The sequence below is a fragment of the Mytilus galloprovincialis genome, chromosome 1, assembly GCF_965363235.1.
Source record: "Mytilus galloprovincialis chromosome 1, xbMytGall1.hap1.1, whole genome shotgun sequence".
NCBI classification, from domain to species: domain Eukaryota; kingdom Metazoa; phylum Mollusca; class Bivalvia; order Mytilida; family Mytilidae; genus Mytilus; species Mytilus galloprovincialis.
The window spans coordinates 55,729,442-55,754,183 of NC_134838.1; the positions used below are offsets into that span (position 1 = coordinate 55,729,442).

At 32.9% G+C, this 24,742-nt stretch overlaps 1 protein-coding gene and 1 pseudogene across 1 annotated transcript in view; one reads left to right on the plus strand and one right to left on the minus strand.

The window, feature by feature from the left end:
• LOC143079167 (uncharacterized) overlaps positions 1 to 24,742 on the plus strand; it is a 75,756-nt gene that overhangs the window by 31,658 nt on the left and 19,356 nt on the right. The window contains exons 9-11 of the mRNA XM_076254398.1: positions 7,924 to 8,037; positions 11,925 to 11,998; positions 19,417 to 19,530. Of these exons, the coding sequence (XP_076110513.1) occupies positions 7,924 to 8,037; positions 11,925 to 11,998; positions 19,417 to 19,530 (302 nt within the window). The remainder of the gene's footprint in view (positions 1 to 7,923; positions 8,038 to 11,924; positions 11,999 to 19,416; positions 19,531 to 24,742) is intronic.
• LOC143059205 (uncharacterized) lies at positions 18,080 to 19,347 on the minus strand (annotated as a pseudogene).

A 24,742-nucleotide genomic window follows, 5' to 3' on the forward strand; every position in this document is an offset into this window, starting at 1 on the left:
ATGCAGTGGATATAGTCTAATCTAGTGATAAAGTGAAAAATAAAACTAAAATATTCTAAAATATTCCTAACGTGAGGAATTTTTTTTAAAAGTGAATGTGAAATTGGAAATAGTCATTATAAAATTCTGAATCAAATATTGTTTGATTTGGAAATTATTATAGGAAATGAAATAAAATGTTGAAGTAATGCAGTGGATATAGTCAAATCTAGTGATAAAGTGAACAAGAGGCTGTCACAACGACAGCAAACCGGATTTATTAATATTTATTTGTGTCCTGGCAATATCACAAGAACCATTACTGATGAATGGTGAAAGTGAAAATCGTCAATATCAAATTTGACCTCCATTTTGTCATCAGTATCAACATATTAAAATTTCAAAAGCTTAGATTGAATGGTTCATGAGTAAATGCAACAACGTGAATGGAAACACCATTTTACAATCTTTCAAGAACCATAACGCCTGAACGGTAAAAGTCAAAATCGTCATTATTGAACTTGACCTCTATTTTGTCATCAGTAACAACATATAAAAATTTGAAAAGCTTTGGTTTAATGATTCATGAGAAAATGCACGGACACGACTGGAAATACCATTTTTCAATCTTTCAAGAACCATAACTCCTGAACGGTAAAAGTCAAAATCGTCATTATTTAACTTGACTTCTATTTTGTCATCAGTTACAACATATTAAAATTTGGGAAGCTTTGGTAGAACAGTTCATGAGTAAATGCACGGACACAACTGGAAACTCCATTTTTCAATCTTTCAAGAACCATAACTCCTGAACGGTAAAAGTCAAAATCGTCATTATTGAACTTGACCTCCATTTTGTCATCAGTAACATGAGGAAATGTTTTAAGTGAATGTGAAATTGTTAATAGTCATTATAAAATTCTGAATCAAATATTGTTTGATTTGGGAATTCATTATAAAATTCTGAATCAAATATTGTTTGATTTGGGAATTCATTATAAAATTCTGAATCAAATATTGTTTGATTTGGGAATTTATTATAGGAAATGAAATAAAATGTTTACTGTGGATATATTAAAATCATGTGATATACAGTAAAAATATAAATAAAATTTTACAAAATATAAGTGAGGATAACTATTTGGAATATAGTAATGGAAATGATTCTGAATTATGTATAGATTCTGCACCTGTTAAATTAGGATGTATATCATTGGAAGTTAATCAGAATTCATACTATGGATTTAGAAAAAAATCTAGTGAAGTAGTGAAAAATGAATAAAATTGGGAATTATTTAAAATCTTTGGAATTCTGGATGAGATGTCAAATATTAGTGTAAAAAAATAAATGAAATTGTTTATTCAAATATGATTTTGAGGTTTCATTAAAGTGAGTGAAATATTATGACTGGATTATTTGGGGTATTAAAAACTGCTAGTAGTGGCTATGCAAACATTTAGATGAAATGTAGTGCATTTTAGGTCATGCAATTTTGAATTAACTGCAAGAAAATAAAATATATGACAAAGTCATTCTTGTTTGGCTTGATCACTCATAAGATATTGAATGACAGTAAAATAAAAATCTCTCAATAGAATAATCCTAGGTAAAAAAAAGTTCAGGAAAAAAGCATGCTGAAACTTTTGGTTAGGTGAATAAATTTTTTTACAGGTAGCATCAAGGTAGATTTAAATCTAACAATACCAACTGGTCAATTTAAATGTCCCTATTGTGTTGACAATTTTAAAAACAGGTTGAGCTATAGGTAAAATTTTACAGTAACACCTATAAGCATCTCACTGTAAAAGTTTCAAGAAGAAATTTTCGATTGCACAAGATTGTTCAATTTATTTATTTTGTGTCAGAAACCTATATTATGTAAAAAAATTTGATCACAATCCAAATTCAGACAGTATCACGCTTGAATATTGTGTCCAAATTTGTCCCAACTGTTCAGGGTTCAGCCTCTACGGTTGTATCAGGCTGCGCTCAGTAAAGCATTTCATTTATAAATTTACTCGTCCTAGTAGTTGTCCTATTATTTTACCGGAACAGCATGTAAGCAGGGACAAGAGCAACACTTTATGCATTAAGTGTTACCCTTGTCTCTACATCTATCTATACCTGCGTACATCCCAAAATCAGTTTCTGTTCTCTAAGTTTAGTTTGTCTCAACCAAATGTTTTGAAACATATACACAATACTTATTACCACAAAATTAAGATCAAATTTTGGTGTTCTAGTTATGTTCCATTATAACATAATATGCAAGGGGGCATCATCTTTTTAATTTTTGCTTTGTTCATCTGTCTGTCATTATGTTTAAAGTAAATTTATTTCTGGATGGTCACTTATATTTTCCTTTCTTAATTGGGACAAAAAAGTATCACAAAGAGAATGTAAAATAGGCAATTGAATTTTAGTAAAAGGATATCAGGGTCGTAAGTTAAGTTTCTTTCCCTTTCTCAACTGGAACAAAATTTATACTGATGGAAATATAGGAAAGTTGGTAAAGACTATTGATTTTTGAGACAATAAGATATTGTTCAGTCAAATTTAATAAAAATAGAAATTTCTGAAAAGTTTTTTATTTCTAACTTGAATTTGATTTGTTGGTCTGAAATGAAACTAGTATAAGAAACATACCATATCTTCTTATTTTTATATAGAATGAAGATATAGAAAAGGGAAAGAAACCTAGCAAATTTCAGGTCAGAATGTCAAAGGTCACACTCCCAGCTGTTAAAACTAAACTGAAATTTTTAAAATATTATCAATCTTGCCTCATTATTTGGAGCCTGTGACACACAGCAATTCTGACACCAGCCGACTTTATAGATTCTTCATTTATAAAGTCAGGTAGAGTCAACACATAAGTTCAGTTATTTTTTAGAAATAGATATAAACTTTGTCAAATCAGTATAGAACTTTATGAAACTTAGTCAAAATATTTTTGTGTTTAGGAGATTTTTTAGGTTTTATTTGTTTTCTAAGTTACATTTTTTTCTTAATTTATGTAGGGGGACTCACACATTATTAGCAAATTTTATTTGGTAAGCAGTTGTATGAGTTTTAGCACATCTCAATTCCATTGAGATTATATAGAGCAACTCCTTTTAATCATGCTTCATTGACTTTAAAATTTTTATATAGTTTACATGTTAAGTAAGTAAGTAAGTAAGTATATCATTTATTATAATGACATGTGTAGTATATATAATATTACATAATAAGAATACAATAGTTCAATAAATTTACACCCGACCCGTTGGACCTATAAGTCACTTTAAACCTTATGTTCAAATTTGGATTACGCAATGTGATTGTTACTTATAAAGAAGTTCCTTTCTTTTACAGAAAAATAAATTTAAATATTTAGCAGTTTGTCTTTGATGAAGTGTCATTAAATAAGCAAATGTTCTATTATCAATAAAATGTCTTATCAAGGTTCACTGATTCAAATAATAATTGTCTTAAATTATGGTAAGCTTTACAGTACAACAAGAAATGTTTTTCATCTTCAACAGATCCATCATCGCAGAAAGTGCAAAATCGTTCATCAGGAGTCTCATTTCTAAATCGTCCAATTTCAATGCATATGGGTAGAATACCACAGCGAAATTGTGCCATAACTGATCGTTCTTGTTTCTTAATGTTCATTTTGATGTAAAGTTTAGTCTCGTACTTCTGTTTAATAGTAATGTAAGTCCTTAATTTGGGGAGAGAAGTGATTTTACCAGTCCAATCGTTTTCACAGTATTCCATAATCTTTGTTTTAAAAAGTTCAATGTTGCATAAATTTTCATATTCATAGCAACTGTCCATGTCCACTTTGTGAAAAATTTCCTTCATCTGAGAGCTCCACTGGCCCGATTTATTATAGTTCCAAAGAAAAAGCTTTTTTCGTTTGTCTATCATTGTCCATTTTAACAAGCCGATTCCATCTTCTAACCATAGAAATCCACCGTCTTAAAGTTGGCTGTAACCATCCTAGTTCACTGTTTAGAGAAACTCCTGGTGCAAATCTGTGTAATCCCAAAAAATATCTAATAGCACGGTTTTGTACAGCTTCAATGGAGTGGTATGTTTTATATCCCCAATAACCTGCACAATAATCAATGACTGGTACAACACACAACTCGAAAAGGGTTTCAAATGTTTTAAATGCAACTTCCTTAAAATTGTGAATCTTTGATATCATCCCTCCTGGTGCCTGTCCTCCAGCTTTACCTATGTTTCGGTGGCAATACTAAAATCCATTTTATCATTAAAAATAATGCCAAGATAATTGTAGTGACTTACATATTGTAAACGCTGTTTTCTAAAATGCATGACATTTGATTTTGAACAGTTAACACTAAGTCTCCATTGTTGGCACCAACTGTATAACACATCTTTTGGCTTTCAAACTTTTGTATCTGGGCGTCACTAGTAGATCTTGTGTGGACAAAATGCACTTCTGGCGTATTAAAATTTTGAACTTGTTGCCTTTTGTTGGCTGTTGTTCGTGTGTTTCTTTGTCAATTGTGTTCTCCAATTTATTTATATTGTAGTCCTGTGATGTTGAGTTGTCATTTTAATGTTATATTTCACATGGCTATAAAAGAAGGAGCTTTGGCATGCCACAAAACCAGGTTCAGCCCACCATTTTTTCCTTTAAAAATGTCCTGTACCAAGTCAGGAATATGGCCATTGTTATATTATAGTTCGTTTCTGTGTGTGTTACATTTTAACGTTGCGTCGTTTGTTTTCTCTTATTTTTGAGTGTAAATATTTTTTAGTGTAAATTCACATTGCGATAAGACGTGTCACTGTACTTGTCTATCCCAAATACATGTATTTGGTTTTGATGTTATATTTGTTATTCTCGTGGGATTTTGTCTGATGCTTGGTCCGTTTCTGTGTGTGTTACATTGTAGTGTTGTGTCGTTGTTCTCCTCTTATATTTAATGCGTTTCCCTCAGTTTTAGTTTGTTACCCTGATTTTGCTTTTTGTCCATGGATTTATGAGTTTGAACAGCGGTGTACTACTGTTGCCTTTATTTATACATCTAAGCAACGTTGCATATCATTTTCGTTCTCTGTTAGAATAACAATGTCGTCAGCATATAATAGAAGACTGATTTTTTTTATTATCAAAAGGTATTCCAGTTTCTAGATCTTTAATTTCAGTAGCTAAATCGTTGACAAATAAAGCGAACATTGTAGGCAATAAATTATTCCCTTGGGGGACGCTGTTTGAACACTTGAACCAATTTGTACGATGATCATTTACGCAGACACATGATTCTGTGTCAATGTATAAGCTAGAAATAGCATTATACATGTTTCCGTCAATACCGTTTTAATGCAGTTTGTATTGTAATAAATCCCTATCTACATAATCAAATGCTTTTTGCAGGTCCACAAAGGTAGCAAATGTTAATTTCCTATCCTGAATAAGGCAATTCAAAGAAAACACATGATCCTCACATGACTTATCTCTTCTGAAACTGTTTTGTTCATCAACAATTAATCCATTGTCTTCTTAAAAACTTTGCACTCGGTTATTTAAAGTAGAATTCGGAATTGGTCGAATTAATGTTTTCCTCCATAACGATGGAACTTTTCCTGTGTCGAAACAGAACTGAAATAACACCTGCAATAGTTTAATAATTGGTTCATTTTTAAGCACTTCATTATAAATTTCATCTATTCCAGGAGCTTTTTTCTCTTTCAAATGTAGGACAACTTTTTGTATTTTGTCTATATGAATGTTCTGATTCAGTATATCATTTGGTATATACAATGGGTCAATCGTAATGCGTTTTCATAAAATTCATCATCGTAATCATCATTGTTGTTCATGTACAAATTTCTAAAATCGGATTCCCATTTGTTTATCACTGTTTTCTCATTGAATGACGTAGAACCATCGTCATTAACACATTCCATCAGAATAAAATTGAGAATGGAAATGGGGAATGTGTCAAAGAGACAACAACCCGACCAAATAAAAAACAACAGCAGAGGGTCACCAACAGGTCTTCAATGTAGCGAGAAATTCCCACACCCGGAGGCGTCCTTCAGCTGGCCCCTAAACAAATATATACTAGTCCAGTGATAATGAACGCCATACTAATTTCCAAATTGTACACAAGAAACTAAAATTAAAATAATACAAGACTAACAAAGGCCAGAGGCTCCTGACTTGGGACAGGCGCAAAAATGCGGTGGGGTTAAACATGTTTGTGAGATCTCAACCCTCCCCCTATACCTCTAACCAATGTAGTAAAGTAAACGCATAACAATACGCACATTAAAATTCAGTTCAAGAGAAATCCGAGTCGGAATAGCATTCTTCTTAGGACCAAGTTTTTGTAATTCTGCCCAAATTTTTTTTCGGATCTTCTGTATTCAGAGTTTGTATTTGTAAAGTTAAATCCTGCTCATATTTCCGTTCATGAAATCGTAAACGCTTATCAAATTTCTTTTGCGCCATAACAAATTTGTCTCGTGTCTCACGTTTCCCTTTACTGGTTTTAGATTTCCTAAATTGTTTTTCACAACTGTGCATAGTTACCCATAAATCACTTAATTCTTGATTCCAGAATGGTTTTTCGTGTTTAAAATGTTTTTTTGTTTTTCTAAACGCCTCATGATATGGTATTGTTTCTTCCATTTCTTTTGTAACAAGTTTGCATAATTCTTCATAGACTGTATCAATGTCTTCTTACTGTTCTCTGCATAGTTCAATTTGATAAATAACCATATGTATAGCCTCTTTCGTGATGTCGGAGCACATAAAGTTCGACGGTATTTCTTTAAATCTGAATCTTTTCTTTTTCGACAAAACGTTATGTTTTACATTTTCAGATTTAATTATAAAGTGTCTGATTCATTGGCCCTGAATAACAAGTCATTGTTCATTGATTCCTGTTCTACATTTATACTGTATACCTTACATCTTAATCATTTTCATTTACCTGTGTACATTATTCTATTTGGTAGCATTTTGTTCAAGGTTATGGTTCTCTTTCTGAAATTGTTTAATACATCATCACTTATTGTCGAGCCTGCGACTTTTGTCGCAGAAGAAGCTCAAGAAAGGGATAGTGATCTGGTGGCGGCGGCGTTGTTAGCTAACTTCTTAAAGCTGATCAGTGTTGAAGACTGTACTTTGACCTATAATGGTTTATATTTACAAATTGTGACTTGGATAGAGAGTTGTCTCATTGACACTCATTGCACATCTTCTTATATCTACTTTAGGTTGTTTTGCTTAGTTAACGTGTTAACGTATGGTCATTTTGATATCAACATATGCATTTTCTTATCAGGCACCCAGGCGAGACATTTAGCTGTGTGAACAAGTTACTGTGGATTTATTATTATTCGTTGGATACCAATTTTGTGGTTACAGTTTAACCATGAATTCAAATGTTCAACGAATGACAAATTTTCTATAAGACTTGTATGCAGAAATAAGCAAAACCATGGAATTTGATATCCAAGAAAATGAACATTTTCATGAATCAACAAAAATTGATACCCATGGAAATCAATGAATACACATGTTCGTAAATTGTTCTTTTCATTTTTTGAATTTCTGTTTATTTCTTGTTTAATATTTGTATGGTTATTTTGATATTTGATTTTTACCATCAAAATTACACACATATGGGACACTTTGCTATATTCTATTGACTGTCAAAGTAATGCTATGAGTAGAGTTGAAACTCACAAACCCATCCCTTAGGGACATTCAAATGAATAGAATAATTCACTTGTCTCTTAAAATAATTCTATCTGGTACACTCAAGACCAAAAGTTGTTTGATTTAATGTATTCATCATAGATTAAATCCATATTAATATTGACTAAGTCCTGTGAATATAGTCTTAAGGTATACAATATGGATATTAAATTAAATAAAAAGATGTATATTTATACTATATTTACAGTACATGAGAAGATATGTGTGAGATGTGGAAAAAAGTTTATTGTTTATCCAACTGGAGTATATGCTAAGCAAGAAGAATGTATTTATCATTGGGCTAAAGCTTGGAAACGAAAAGGTAAGTCCCTTTTTAGCTCACCTGGCCTGGCTTTATAATTTCGGATTTAACGTTTCGGAGTTTTATTCACTAAAAACATGTTGATTTTCCAGTTTTGAGCAGGAGACTCCAGCTCAAATTGCGAAATTCCAGAAATCTCCCGCTTGCCGGTACTCCACTGCACAGGAGTATAGAATCTCTTGGTTTTGGATATTTTAAGCTTGAATGACCAGTAAACATTAATTACTTTTTGTGTCACTGATGAGGTCTGTTGTTACCTGTAAATCACAGACCATGTGAATTAGGCAGCAGTCTTTTTGCGCCAATTACTGTTTTTCAGGGGTATCATTTGCACCAAATTTAGTTTTCCAAATGTATCAATTGCGCCAATATTCGGAACTTATTTGCGCCAATTTACCTGTACACATATCTATCATAAATATCAGTGATTAATGTATATTTATTCTTATTTTTGTCTTAAAAAGTATCATAAAATTATGTTCAGAGATAGGTCACAATGAAGATGGGCATCTGGAGAGAAATGACTTGAAATGCATTAAATATTCTATGTAAAGAGAGAGAAAAAAACGTATTGCTTGGCTGATTATTTAATAAAGATATACCAAACAAGAGTAAAAAGAAGCTGTTGCTGATTAAGTTTTAGCTACATATAATGATGACACAGTGCTTTGTTTCCACCATGCGTATGGGCTTTATTGTTGTTAGGAATTATTATGAACTGTTTTATGCATTTCAACCTTCAATGTTAATGTTTTTGGACTATAAAGTGAAGTTACCAGCTACTTCATACATTAAATTGGGAAGTACCCCTTCAGCAGCAGTAAAAAGAAGATATGTTTCCTTTTCATTTGCCGTGTAAACTGCCGGTTCCAAGTCCGAATAAAGGAGTATGGAAGTCATTTTTCTGCTAATTGGCGCAATCTTATGTTTTATTTTTGGCGCAAATAATACAATGTAATTTTAAAACATGTGGCGCAAACGTAGCATTGGAGAAAAAAAGTTGTGGCGCAAAAGGACGCATTTTTGGCGCAAACGAATCTCTCCCGTGAATTAAATGGCTTCATTTGACATCTTGGGTGTCAAACATTGTAATAAATAATGATCATTAACGACTTTTGTCTCAAGCTTTCTGTTATTGAAAACACAAAAGAAATTTCCGGTTACTTCCCCTGATTAATCCTGTTTTAAGTTACTCTCCTTAAAAAATATATGAATTGATAAAACAATATTAATTATATACAAATTAAACAAAGAATCATTAAATGATGGCATTTTAAATGATTTTCTATGCCTTCAGTTAGGACAAAAGAACCACTGAAAGGAATGAAACCCAACATGGCATAAATGTTCTTTATGAGATGCTGATGAAGTTTGCTACTTTGTTTCAGATTAACTGTTGAAGATATCTGATGGCCACCAGGATTTTTTTTTTTTAATTACGGCCCCAATATAAAACCAAATCTGGCTAAAAAATTATTTTGGTATATGTTATGATTTTTATCTATTTTTACATGATTTTTATACGACCGCAAAAATTAAAAATTTTTTGGTCGTATATTGGTATCACGTTAGCGTCGTAGTCGTCCATCGTCTGAAGACATTTGGTTTTCACACTATAACTTGAGTATAAGTAAATAGAAATCTATGAAATTTAAACACAAGGTTTATGACCACAAAAGTAAGGTTGGGATTGATTTCGGGAGTTATGGTCTCAACAGTTTAGGAATTAGGGGCCAAAAAGGGCCCAAATAAGCATTTTCTTGGTTTTCGCACTATAACTTTAGTTTAAGTTAATAGAAATCTATGAAATTTTGACACAAGGTTTGTGACCACAAAAGGAAGGTTGGGATTGATTTTGAGAGTTTAGATCCTAATAGTTTAGGAATTAGGGTCCAAAAAAGGGCCCAAATAAGCATTATTCTTGGTTTTCGCACAATAACTTTAGTCTAAGTCAATAGAAATCTATGAAATTTAAACACAAGGTTTATGACCACCAAAGGAAGGTTGGGATTGATTTTGGGAGTTGTGGTCCCAACAGTTTAGGAATTGGGGCCAAAAAGGGGCCCAAATAAGCATTTTTCTTGGTTTTCGCACCATAACTTTAGTATAAGTTCATACAAATCTATGAAATTTAAACACAAGGTTTATGACCATAAAAGGAAGGTTGGAATTGATTTTGGGAGTTTTGGTCCCCACAGTTTAGGAATAAGGGGCCCAAAGAGTCCAAAATTAAACTTTGTTTTATTTCATCAAAAATTGAATATGCCGAATCTAACTGTGTATGTAGATTCTTAATTTTTGGTCCCATTTTCAAATTGATCTACATTTAGGTCCAAAAGGTCCAAAATTAAACTAAATTTGATTTTAACAATAATTGAATCCTTGGAGTTCTTTTATATGCTGAATCTAAACATGTGTGTACAATTTGGAAATTAGTATGGCGTTCATTATCACTGGACTAGTATATATTTGTTTAGGGGCCAGCTGAAGGACGCCTCCGGGTGGGGGAATTTCTCGCTACATTGAAGACCTGTTGGTGACCCTCTGCTGTTGTTTTTTATTTGGTTGGGTTGTTGTCTCTTTGACACATTCCCCATTTCCATTCTCAATTTTATGTACTTAGATTTTTGATTATTAGCCCAGTTTTCAAGTTGATCCAAATTGTGGTCCAAAATTAAACTTTGTTTGATATCAACAAAAATTGAATCCTTGGGGTTCTTTGATATGCTGAATCTAAACATGTACTTTTAGCTTTTTAAATTATGGGCCCAGTTTTTAAGTTGGTCCAAATTGTGGTCCAAAATTAAACTTTGTTTGATATCAACAAAAATTGAATCCTTGGGGTTCTTTGATATGCTGAATCTAAACATGTACTTTTAGCTTTTTAAATTATGGGCCCAGTTTTTAAGTTGGTCCAAATTGTGGTCCAAAATTAAACTTTGTTTGATATCAACAAAAATTGAATCCTTGGGGTTCTTTGATATGCTGAATCTAAACATGTATTTAGATTTTTGATTATAGGCCCAGTTTTCAAGTTGGTCCAAATCGTGGTCCAAAATTAAACTTTGTTTGATTTCAACAAAAATTGTATATTTGAGGTTCTTTGATATATGCTTAATCTTACCATGTATTTAGATTTTTGATGTTTGGGCCTGGTTATCAAATTGGTCCACATTGTCAGGTCTAAAGGGTCCAAAATTGAACTTTATTTGATTTCACCAGAAATTGAATTCTTGGGGTTCTTTGATATGCTGAATCTAACCATGTATTTTGATTTTGGATATTGGACCATAATAGGTAATGTCCAATTTAAGATTTAAAGTTTTTAAGGTTAAGTTCTGAGACCACATTCATTATGTGTCAGAAACCTTTGTTGTGTCAACTATTTAATCACAATCCAAATTCAGAGCTGTATCAAGCTTGAATGTTGTGTCCATACTTGCCCCAATGTTTAGTGTTCGAACTCTGCGGTCGTATTTAAGCTGTGCCCTGCGGAGCATCTGGTTTGAATTTGATACTGATTTAGAGTTTTGTGAAAAATGGAATCATGCTTGATTGAAGCAAATGTGATCATTATGCAGCCAAAAAATTGTGAGGATTATAGTACTGTGTGGTAATTGATATAATGGTTGTTAGACATAAAATTTCATGTCCTGTTAAAGTTCAGTTGTTTCTACACATTAGGACATTGAATGTATAATGGGATTAATTTTTCAGTTCTTGATAAGGTTTAATGGTTGACAATACAGTATTTTTAAATCCTGCAGTTACATATGCCGACAAAAATAGCTATAAGACAAGTCTGTTTTTACTTTTGTTAACCGGATGTGTTTTATGGACATGAAAATTTATTGTCTTTTAAAGTTGTTCAATATTCTATTTTACAGTTAATGGTATATTTGACAGTAGATATAATTGTTGCCAGGGAGATTTTAATTCTGAGGGCTGTCAAGTGGCTAAGGTATGTTTGTATACTGTTACAAATGTATTATTATCTGTTATGGTGTGAGTTCTTTCCCTTATGACTAAGAACTTTCCAGTGAATGTCTTCTATAAAAATGTGTTTCTTAGACCCTGTTTACACTGACAAAAAAGATCAATCTTTGGACCAGTTTAAAAGGGATAAGATCGATCTTCAATTGGACTTAAAAAGTCTACCTCTAACATGTTATAGAGGTGGTTTTAAAAAGATTGATCTTATTTGAATCGATCTTTTTTTGGTGTAAACGCTTAGATCAATCCTGATCCATCTTTTTTCAGGTGAATGTTATATTTATATATGAAAATTAAGGTCAGATCAGTTTTTATACGACCGCAAAAAAATTTGAGGTCATATATTGGTATGACGTTGTCGTCGTCGTCCGAAGACACATTGGTTTTCGCACTATAACTTTAGTTAAAGAAAACAGAAATCTATGAAATTTAAACACAAGGTTTATGAACACTAAAGGAAGGTTGGGATTGATTTTGGGAGTTTTGGTCCGAACAGTTTAGGAATTAGGGGCCCAAATGAAACTTTGTTTGATTTCATCAAAAATTGAATAATTGGGGTTCTTTGATATGCCGAATCTAACTGTGTATGTAGATTCTTAATTTTTGGTCCCGTTTTCAAATTGGTCTACATTAAGGTCCAAGGGGTCCAAAATTAAACTTAGTTTGATTTTTAACTTACATTGAATTCTTGGGGTTCTTTGATATGCTTTATCTAACCATGTATTTAGATTTTGGATATTGGACCATACATAATAGTTAAATGTCCAATTTAAAATTTTTAAGTTTTTAAGTTTAAGTTCTCAGACCACATTCATTCTGTGACAGAAACCTATGTTGTGTCAACTTTTTAATCACAATCCAAATTCAGAGCTGTATCAAGCTTTAATGTTGTGTCCATACTTGTCCAACTGTTCAGGGTTCAAACTCTGCGGTCGTATAAAGCTGCACCCTGCAGAGCATCTGGTTTGAATTTGATACTGATTTAGAGTTTTGTGAAAAATGGAATCATGCTTGATTGAATCAAATGTGATCATTATGCAGCCAAAAAATTGTGAGGATTATAGTACTGTGTGGTAATTGATATAATGGTTGTTAGACATAAAATTTCATGTCCTGTTAAAGTTCAGTTGCGGAGCATCTGATTTTTAAGTTGTAGTGTAAACACACTGGATTAAAAAAGACTTGATCGATTTTGCTTTTGCAATGTAAACACGAACTAGTCTTTTTAAGATCGATTCAAATAAAGATCGATTCAATTTCTTTGCCAGTGTAAACAGGGTCTTATGATACATGGTAACATAACTATACATATTTATAAAGAGTTATATTCTTTTTAGATAAAAAAAGATATGGCTTCTTGAGTTTATTTTTGATTTTGTTTGTCAAGATTATTTCTAAGGAAGAGTTGACCCTGTGGATAAGTTTTAATTGGTTCGCAATAAAATGTGAACTATGCAATTCAACCAAAGTCAATAAACGATCACTAGAGGTCCAGTACTTACTTTAAACATATTTATTTATAGTGGATTGGGAAACAAGTTTTGCAACTTATATTAATCCCTTTCCACTTTGTGGATGCGAGTGCTGCCTTGTAGCGGCATTAGCCTGCTCTTTTTCAAAATCTACAAGGGTATCTTTTACGTGCAAGAGATATGGCTCTCTTTTAACACAGGTCAGCCATTTATCTCCCCCTTCCGACGGACTATCATCGTCTCCTCAAGACCATACTTGCAAATGGTGTCAAGGGAGAGCCTAAAATTAAGTCCTTGAAATTTCCATCTCGAAATTGGAATCGAACCAGGAACCTTTGTGTTAGTAGTCCGATGAACTAACCCCTACACCATGTCCAGTGCCAACCAATCTATAAAATGTGCCAATCTAATACAACCGTGTACCAAATTGGGAAGAATCTGTTGTAGCAAACTCAGGAAATTAAGTTGTAGTGTAAACACACTGGATTAAAAAAGACTTGATCGATTTTGCTTTTGCAATGTAAACACGAACTAGTCTTTTTAAGATCGATTCAAATAAAGATCGATTCAATTTCGTTGCCAGTGTAAACAGGGTCTTATGATACATGGTAACATAACTATACATATTTATAAAGAGTTATATTCTTTTTAGATAAAAAAAGATATGGCTTCTTGAGTTTATTTTTGATTTTGTTTGTCAAGATTATTTCTAAGGAAGAGTTGACCCTGTGGATAAGTTTTAATTGGTTCGCAATAAAATGTGAACTATGCAAGTCAACCAAAGTCAATAAACAATCACTAGAGGTCCAGTACTTACTTTAAACATATTTATTTATAGTGGATTGGGAAACAAGTTTTGCAACTTATATTAATCCCTTTCCACTTTGTGGATGCGAGTGCTGCCTTGTAGCGGCATTAGCCTGCTCTTTTTCAAAATCTACAAGGGTATCTTTTACGTGCAAGAGATATGGCTCTCTTTTAACACAGGTCAGCCATTTATCTCCCCCTTCCGACGGACTATCATCGTCTCCTCAAGACCATACTTGCAAATGGTGTCAAGGGAGAGCCTAAAATTAAGTCCTTGAAATTTCCATCTCGAAATTGGAATCGAACCAGGAACCTTTGTGTTAGTAGTCCGATGAACTAACCCCTACACCATGTCCAGTGCCAACCAATCTATAAAATGTGCCAATCTAATACAACCGTGTACCAAATTGGGAAGAATCTGTTGTAGCAAACTCAGGAAATTAAGTTGTAGTGTAAACACACTGGATTAAAAAAGACTTGATCGATTTTGCTTTTGCAATGTAAACACGAACTAGTCTTTTTAAGATCGATTCAAATAAAGATCGATTCAATTTCGTTGCCAGTGTAAACAGGGTCTTATGATACATGGTAACATAACTATACATATTTATAAAGAGTTATATTCTTTTTAGATAAAAAAAGATATGGCTTCTTGAGTTTATTTTTGATTTTGTTTGTCAAGATTATTTCTAAGGAAGAGTTGACCCTGTGGATAAGTTTTAATTGGTTCGCAATAAAATGTGAACTATGCAAGTCAACCAAAGTCAATAAACAATCACTAGAGGTCCAGTACTTACTTTAAACATATTTATTTATAGTGGATTGGGAAACAAGTTTTGCAACTTATATTAATCCCTTTCCACTTTGTGGATACGAGTGCTGCCTTGTAGCGGCATTAGCCTGCTCTTTTTCGAAATCTACAAGGGTATCTTTTACGTGCAAGAGATATGGCTCTCTTTTAACACAGGTCAGCCATTTATCTCCCCCTTCCGACGGACTATCATCGTCTCCTCAAGACCATACTTGCAAATGGTGTCAAGGGAGAGCCTAAAATTAAGTCCTTGAAATTTCCATCTCGAAATGGGAATCGAACCAGGAACCTTTGTGTTAGTAGTCCGATGAACTAACCCCTACACCATGTCCAGTGCCAACCAATCTATAAAATGTGCCAATCTAATACAACCGTGTACCAAATTGGGAAGAATCTGTTGTAGCAAACTCAGGAAATTGGAAGATGCACAATTTATACACATGACCAATAACCCCAATTTATGTTGCTATGCTAGAATATGAACAGCAGCCATTTTTGTTCACCACTTCAAAAGACGACAATGCAAATGATTTTTAAAGAATGCTTTTAACTAGTTTAACTGAACATATTAAAATAAATCTAAAGCACTTACCCATTTGAGCTTAAAAATCATTCAGACTAGAATTTAATGTGTTTGTTATTTCTTGTAGTATTCTGGGTTTTTTAGTTACAGGTTGCAGCTCACTGATGGTGATAGTTTTTGTCGTTATCAATGTTTTTTTTTTGTTTTTCTGAATTATACACTTTTTAGCTCAACTGGCCTGAAGGGCCAAGTGAGCTTTTCCCATCACTTTGCTCCATCGTCCATCTTCGTCTGTCGTCCGTGGTCGTAAACTTTTACAAAAATCTTCTCCTCTGAAACTACTGGGCCAAATTAAACCAAACTTGGCCACAATCATCTTTGGTGTATCTTGTTTAAAAAATGTGTCAGGTGACCCGGCCATCAAATCAAGATGGCCACCACGATTAAAAATAGAACATAGGGGTAAAATGCAGTTTTTGGCTTATAACTCAAAAACCTAAGCATTTAGAGCAAATCTGACATGGGGTAAAATTGTTTATCAGGTCAAGATCTATCTGCCCTGAAATTTTCAGATGAATCGGACAACCCTGTTGTTGGGTTGCTGCCCCTGAATCAGTAATTTTAAGGAAATTTTGCTGTTTTTGGTTATTATCTTTGTATATTATTATAGATAGAGATAAACAGCAATAATCTTCAGCAAAGTAAGATTTACAAGTAAGTCAACATGACTGAAATCTAAGGGGTATTGTCCTTTATAGTCAATTCAATGCCGTAGCGCAGCTCCAAATGAAGTGAGGGAATTTTTTTTTTTCTGAGCGAAGCGAGGCGAAAATATTTTTTAGGGTGGTTCGGGTGCCTGAAACGGGAGAAGCTTATTTCAGCATTACTATGGGAGAGGTCAATGTATTTATAATAAAAAAAAAAAAAAAAAAAAAAATATATAACAGAAAGGGCTTTTTTTTTTTAGCAAGCCTAGTAAGTAACAAAACAAGTTTCAATATTAAATTTAATCTCTGTTGGTCAACCAAATCTTTCCTATTCTCCTGTGACCTGTACTATCGAAAAGCTTCAACACACGTTCCTTGTCAACTGTATCATTCCTATGCACATGGAGCATGGCAAGCCCACAAAGCCTGTCACCACCTATTGTAGCCCGTTCCCAGGTTTTTAAACGAATAGGTACAGAGACGACTTGACCAACATTGTTACTTAACCATACTTTTGATGTACTAATGTCACAAGTGATCACAAGTTACCAGGGCTGCGTTGAATATCGTAGCTGCTACGTAGTGCTACATAGATTTTTGACTATTGAACATGTAGCTATAGACTAGCTGCTACATAGATATTGATAGCAGCTACGATATTGAACTCAGCCCTGTAAACATTCCGCTGGAAAACATGTCAACCTACCTTGACACATTATTCTACCAATTTTCAAGTCATTGGTTTGACCTACTGGGGTTTGAACCCACGGCCTACCGCGCTAGAATCAATGGAGCACGGCTAGCATACAACCAGACAATGTGATCATAATCAGAAAAAGAAACACGAAAATAATATTTTCAAACAATACCAAAAATATCATAATTTCATACTTTTATTAAAGATAATAAAAATCATGAATTGCCTTTATACATTAAAGACTTCCATAGAAAAGTCGCTTCATGATTTTGTTTAAATTAATTATAAATAATTATTTTATTTTTGGTCAATGAATTATTTTATCGATTAGCATTTGTTGTTCAGTGAGTTGAAAGTGTAGACATTGGTTAACTATAGCGTTATCGATTCAAAAATAAACCAAGGAATAAGACACCATACTTATAAGCAGTGTTAATACTCATGAGTTACCCTTTTCATCTTTTTTTCTCTTTAAAGAACTCGTCTTCAACCAGTTTAGTAATGACATTAAGATTTTTTTTATTTTTTGTTAGATTTGTATTCAGAACACTTTTTTTACCGTCACCGCTATGGTAAAAGCTGCACGTGCTGCAGATTGGATACACTGTATTTAGTGTGACAGTAGATCATTTGAAACTTGAAACTCGCATATTGATAATGTAAAATACATAATTGAAAAAAAAATGACACTTGGAAAGTTTGGTCGTCGTTTCAAAAGTGAGGCATTTGCCTCAGTTGCCTCCATTACGCTACGGCCCTGAAATTTTTAACAATTTTCATGAAATTTGTAAATTTTTATTTACATTTTCCACTGAAACTACTGGGCCAAGTTCATTTATAGATAGAGATAATTGTAAGCAGCAAGACTGTTTAGTAAAGTAAGATGTACAAACACATCACCATCACTAAAACACAATTTTGTCATGAATCCATCTGCTTCCTTTGTTTAATATTCACATAGACCAAGGTGAGCAACACAGGCTCTTTAGAGCCTCTAGTTTAATGAGATTTATAAATGCTATGAAAGGGTCGTCATATCTGATTAAATATTTCTTTTGTACAAAATTATTGACGGAAATAAGTATTGTATAATGATTTTACTGTGCCTCATTTTGGTAGTGATTTTTTCAGTTCACGCCAGGTACTTTCAATTGTATTTGTATAAGCTCCTATTTCTGGGTCTACAAAATTCATGGAATGGATGACTTTTAAATGTTCAAATCCCTCAGAACAGCAATTAATTAATTTTAGTAAAGTTCCTTTGTACAATTTTCCATTGTGGCAAAAAAAACTTTTTTTGCTGTCTCTTTCGATACATCTAAACCTCACTGACCTTCTACTCGATGCTCTTTGTGGTATTTTTTTTTCCAAATTTACTTTCATCTATTTCAACAATTACGCTATCACCTTTTTTTTCACTGTCTATTACTAAAATATTTATACAGACTTCACGGCAATAATTGTACCAATCTATGATTGTTTGGTTACAAATAGAAAGTTCATGCTTACAAATTCTTGGTTTAATTTGTAAATCCAGAAATATGTAATAAATAATATTTTTCTAAACTTAAATTATGTCCTTGAAACCAGGATCCGTTTCTGATAGAAACTTTTTTACTACATTTTTTGTTGCTGCACTTCCAATAAAAAGTGTCGTTTGAAAAGGAACTGTCTTTTCTTAATCCAAAATGTCCATGGCTACACTTTTTGGAAGTACACCACTAATTCATGGTCCCATTGCTTTCTATGTGAAATTCCTCCATTTCAAGCAGGCACACCTCTTTCATTTTAAGTTCAAATAAAGTGGCAATCATTGCATGTCAAAGCAACACTTTATGGTGTCTTGTACTGAAAAAATCAACATACCTTTAACGGCATAAAAGAAAGAACTGGTTCCCGGAACTTCGGATGTACCAAATCAGGTACTTCAGATCTGACAAACAGACAAAATGTACCTTCTTTTTAAAATTTGGTGCAGTTTTTTTTAATATTCCAAAAGTGTTCTACAATTATCACCAGTCCTTCAGCTGTCATTTAATGCCAAAAATACCTATAAAATATCCTACATATTTTTAAAGTTACATTCATGCGTAGGAACTATTTAGTGTTAAATATGTACTACTTTCTGGTATGTGCTTTCTGGCAAGGCCCGAATTAGTGGTGTTACACCTTTTACATTCATCTCTAGATAAATCAAGAATTAATCCTAAAGAAATACACCACTGAAATATTTTCTCAACACTTTCACAAATACTAAACAAATCTTTTAACTTGATCAGGTTGAGAGTTCTTATTGCCATAGTCACATAATTTGCAATAATAAAAACATCCTATAAATTCTTAATTTACTATACCCCTTTTTGTTTCAGAGTCATGTCCATGACACAAATAAATGGGAGAACTTATCTGGATATATGAAAACTCAACCATGTTCGCCACCAGTCGATGGAGATTATGGAGTGTTTGCATTGGATTGTGAAATGGTATGTAATTGATTTTTTTCAAAAATTTTAAAGTACAGTTACCTTGAAAAGTAAGAAAATGTCTGTTTCCAATTTGACCTTATATTGAAAGATTGATTGGTTGGTGTTTATCACTGCTTCTGTATTATTGGCTATTTCATGGCAGTCAGTTGATTTTGGTGGAGGAAGTTGGAGTACACTGACAAACTTAGCCAATTAAGATTGGAGTTGTGCACACCTGCTGCATGCAGGGTTGGAACCCACATCTCAATATTGACATGCTAATGAATTAAGGTAGCACAATACAAAGATTTGTTCACTCCCAATCAGACAACTTTAAACTGATGTAATTCATTTCATCCTTCTTTAAATTTCATAAATGAGGTACCAAAAGAAAGAAGAAAGATTAATCTTTCAAATTGTGATAATTTCATTATGACATAATTATTACATAATTAATTATTATGTAATTAGTTGCTATATTGTGATGTCCACACTTGAATGAATTTAGCTTCTTTGTTCTTTATAGCATCCCCAAATATTTTATAGATTCTTGTACAACACAGCTTGACCTCCAAAACTGTGTCTCAGATTTCCAAAAACATCAATAGAACAAATTTTATACCACATTGAATTTATAAACTGGACCCCTGTTGTGTTCACTTATCGCCACACTGACAACAGGTATGGCCTAAATCCCGTGGTCAGAATTCTGACCACGGGATTTGATAATTCGACGAGACTAGTGCATCATGTGCTATGTTTATTATGTGTTATACTGATAGGAAATCAAACAAGAAATTAGCACTTTTATAACCCTACTGAGTTCTTAAGGGAATAAAAGATACCGACTCAGTTTGTCAAGAACATGTTAACACGCCCGTTGGTCATTTATCTGCTCTACCACCACGGGGTTAATTAACAGATACTTACTTATTTTGCGGCATCACAGTATTAACATTTGAGGTCAATTTCCTATCACTATAATTGGTCAATTTTATTAGCGAATCGTTGAATTTGTAAAACTCGTCCAATTAATGCCAATGTGACAGTGGCACCAACCCGTTCCTTCGGTGCAAAGCTATAGATGGAACGGCGGACCAGTTTAATTGAATTTAGTGATCTCTTATGAATTGATGTTGCAAACTTCATTGAAGATTTATGAGAGAATGAAATACAATAGGAAAAATCTGAGACACAGTTTTGGAGGTCAAACTGTGTTGTGCAAGAATCTATAAAATATTTTCGGATGCTATGAATAACAAAGAAGCTAAATTCATTCAAGCATGGACATCACAATATAGCAACGAATTACATAACAATTAATTATGTAATAATTATGTCATCATGAAATTATCACAATTTGAAAGATAAATCATTCTTCTATCTTTTGGTACCTCATTTATAAAATTTAAAGAAGGATAAGTGGAATTACATCAGTTGAAAGATGTCTGATTGGGGATGAAAAATCTTTGTATTGTGCTACCTTAAAGCTGTCTATTTCTGATACAATATTTAGTATTTTTGAAGTTGGGTCATGCAGTTTGCAGTCATTTTAGACCTTTGAGCATGATTTCCAAGAAGATCCACTGACGTAATCCTTATAGTTCTCTGCAAGTACTTAGTAGTAGAGCTTCGTTACACTTTGCAGGACACCAAAATTCAAATGATGATAAAGCCGTATTTTCCTCACAGGTCAGCCATAAAGGAGTATGGAAAAATTTTGTATAATGGTTTAAAAGAAAAAAATATAACTCAAACATTATCTAATTTGAATGTTATATAACTGCTAATTACCTATCAGATTTTGGTGTCCAAGTTTACCTATTATTGACTAATGATAAACAATCAACACAGAATTATTGGGCACTTGAAAAATAAGAGTACTGTAATATTAGTTTGCCTATATATGGGTCTTGTTTTTATACGACCGCAAACATTAAAAATATTTTGGTCATATATTGGTATCATGTCGTCGTCAGCGTCGTCCGAAGACAGATTGTTTCCGGAAAATAACTTTTGAATAAGTAAAGAGAAATCAATAAAAATTTAACACAATGTTTATAACAACTAAAGAAAGCTTTGGATTGATTTTGGGGGGAAAGGTCCCAAAGTTTTAGGAATTAGGGGCCCAAAGGGGCCAAAAACAGCATTTATCTAGTTGCAGGACAAAAAGTTGTGTATTAGTATTTCAATTGTTCTGAAATTGTACCACAATGTTTAATACAATAAGGAGTAGGTTAGGATTTATTATAAGGGGTTATTTGGCAAACATTTAAGGAATAAAGGGCCAAAAACAAGCATTTTTCTAGTTTCAAGACAATAACTTGTGTGTAACTGTATGGATCTCTCTGACATTGTACCACAAGTTTCCATATAACACAGGGAAGGCTGGGATTCAGTTTGGGGTTAATTTTCCCTAATATGTAGGAATAAGGGGCCAAAACAGTGTCAAAAAGAAGCATTTTACTAGTTTACAGACAATAACTTGTGTTTAAGTGTATGGATCTCTATAAATTTTACAAGAAGGTTCAATACCACTAAAGAAAAGTTTGGATTGATTTTGGGGGTTATGGTCCCAATAGTTAAGGAATTAGGGACCAAAAAAGGGGACCAAAATTATCATTTTTAGCTCACCTGTCCCGAAGGGACAAGTGAGCTTATGCCATCACTTGGCATCCGTCGTCGTCCGTCATCTGTCGTCCGTCGTCGTCTGTCGTCGTAAACTATTTCAAGAATCTTCTCCTCTGAAACTACTGGGCCAAATACTTTCAAACTTTAACTGAATGTTCCTTAGGGTATCTAATTTATAAATTGTATCCGAAGTTTTGATCTATCAACAAACATGGTCGCCATTGCTAAAAATAGAACATAGGGGTCAAATGCAGTTTTTGGCTTATAACTCAAAAACCAAAGCATTTAGAGCAAATCTGACAGGGGTAATATTGTTTATCAGGTCAAGATCTATCTGCCCTGAAATTTTCAGATGAATCAGACAACCTGTTGTTGGGTTGCTGCCCCTGAATTGGTAATTTTAAGGTAATTTTGCTGTTTTTGGTTATTATCTTGAATATTATTATAGATAGAGATAAACTGTAAACAGGAATAATGTTCAGCAAAGTAAGATTTACAAATAAGTCAACATGACGGAAATGGTCAGTTGACCCCTTTAGGAGTTATTGCCCTTTATAGTCAATTTTTAACCATTTTTCGTAAATCTTAGTAATCTTTTACAAAAATTTTCTCCTCTGAAACTACTGGGCCAAATACTTCCAAACTTTAACTGAATGTTCCTTAGGGTATCTAGTTTGTAAATTGTATCCGAAGTTGTGATCTATCAACAAACATGGTCGCCATTGCTAAAAATAGAACATAGGGGTCAAATGCAGTTTTTGGCTTATAACTCAAAAACCAAAGCATTTAGAGCAAATCTGACACGGGATAATATTGTTTATCAGGTCAAGATCTATCTGCCCTGAAATTTTCAGATGAATCAGACAACCTGTTGTTGGGTTACTGCCCCTGAATTGGTAATTTTAAAGAAATTTTGCTGTTTTTGGTTATTATCTTGAATATTATTATAGATAGAGATAAACTGTAAACAGCAATAATGTTCAGCAAAGTAAGATTTACAAATAAGTCAACATGATGGAAATGGTCAGTTGACCCCTTTAGGAGTTATTGCCCTTTATAGTCAATTTTTAACCATTTTTCGTAAATCTTAGTAATCTTTTACAAAAATTTTCTCCTCTGAAACTACTGGGCCAAATACTTCCAAACTTTAACTGAATGTTCCTTAGGGTATCTAGTTTGTAAATTGTATCCGAAGTTATGATCTATCAACAAACATGGTTGCCATTGCTAAAAATAGAACATAGGGGTCAAATGCAGTTTTTGGCTTATAACTCAAAAACTAAAGCATTTAGAGCAAATCTGATGTGGGTAATATTGTTTATCAGGTCAAGATCTATCTGCCCTGAAATTTTCAGATGAATCAGACAACCTGTTGTTGGGTTGCTGCCCCTGAATTGATAATTTTAAGGAAATTTTGCTGTTTTTGTTTATTATCTTGAATATAATTATAGATAAAAATAAACTGTAAACAGCAATAATGTTCAGCAAAGTAAGATCTTCAATTAAGCCAATTTGACCAAAATTGTGAATTGACCCCTTAAGGAGTTATTGCCCTTTAAAGACTTTTTTCACAATTTGTTCATCATGTTGACTTACTTTAAAAAATCTTCTCCTTTGAAACTGCTGTATCAATTTCAGCCAAACTTAGGCTAAATGAGTTTCAGAGTATCTAGTATAAATTTTATATTTTATTTCCTTGTATGTCAAGAAACATAGCTCCTATGGCTAAAATAGAACATAGGAGAAAATGATTATTTTTTTTGGCTTTTGAAGAAAATAGGATGATCCAAAAAACATTTAAATAAATTGAAAAGCCAAAATAATCATTGATGAGAGATTTAACCAAAAGAATTAAGGTGAGCGATTCAGGCTCTTGAGAGCCTCTTGTTGTAGTTTTCAAACAATAACTTATGTTTAAGTGTATGGATCTTTCTGAAATTAAAACCACAAGTTTCCATACCATGAAGGGATGGTTAGTTTTGACTTTTGGGGGTTATGGCTTAAATTGTTACAGAATTAGGGGCAAAAAAGGGGAAAACCGGGTATTTCTGGTCAATGAACAATTAAGATAATTTTAAAGCAGTGTAAGGGAGGTAATTCTAAAATATTTAACATACAATATTGGGTATGTTCGGATTTACCTCCCTTTCACTTCTTGTATATTATGTATAAAGAAATGTCAGGTTTTGGACTAATTGCAAAAAAAAGGGGGGGGGGGGTAGTTGTTTTCAATTTTTTTTCTTCTAATTTTTGAAAAGTTAAAAAGAAATCTTTAATTGCATAATATTGCGCAATAGATTTGTAAGATCTTGACATTTGTTTTGTGTCAGAAACTCATATTATGTCAAAAATTTGATCACAATCCAAATTTAGAGCTGTATAAAGCTTATATGTTATGTCCATACTTGCACCAACTGTTCAGGGTTCGACTTCTGCGGTCGTATATAGCTGCGCCCTACGGAGCACCTGGTTTTATCTATGAGGTCCTATTTGTTAATTAAATTTTTTCATTACAGTTGATGTTTTCTTTTACAATTGGTTTATACTACCTTCATTCCATGTTTGTTTACTTTTTATCCATGTCTGTTTTTTCTTGCAC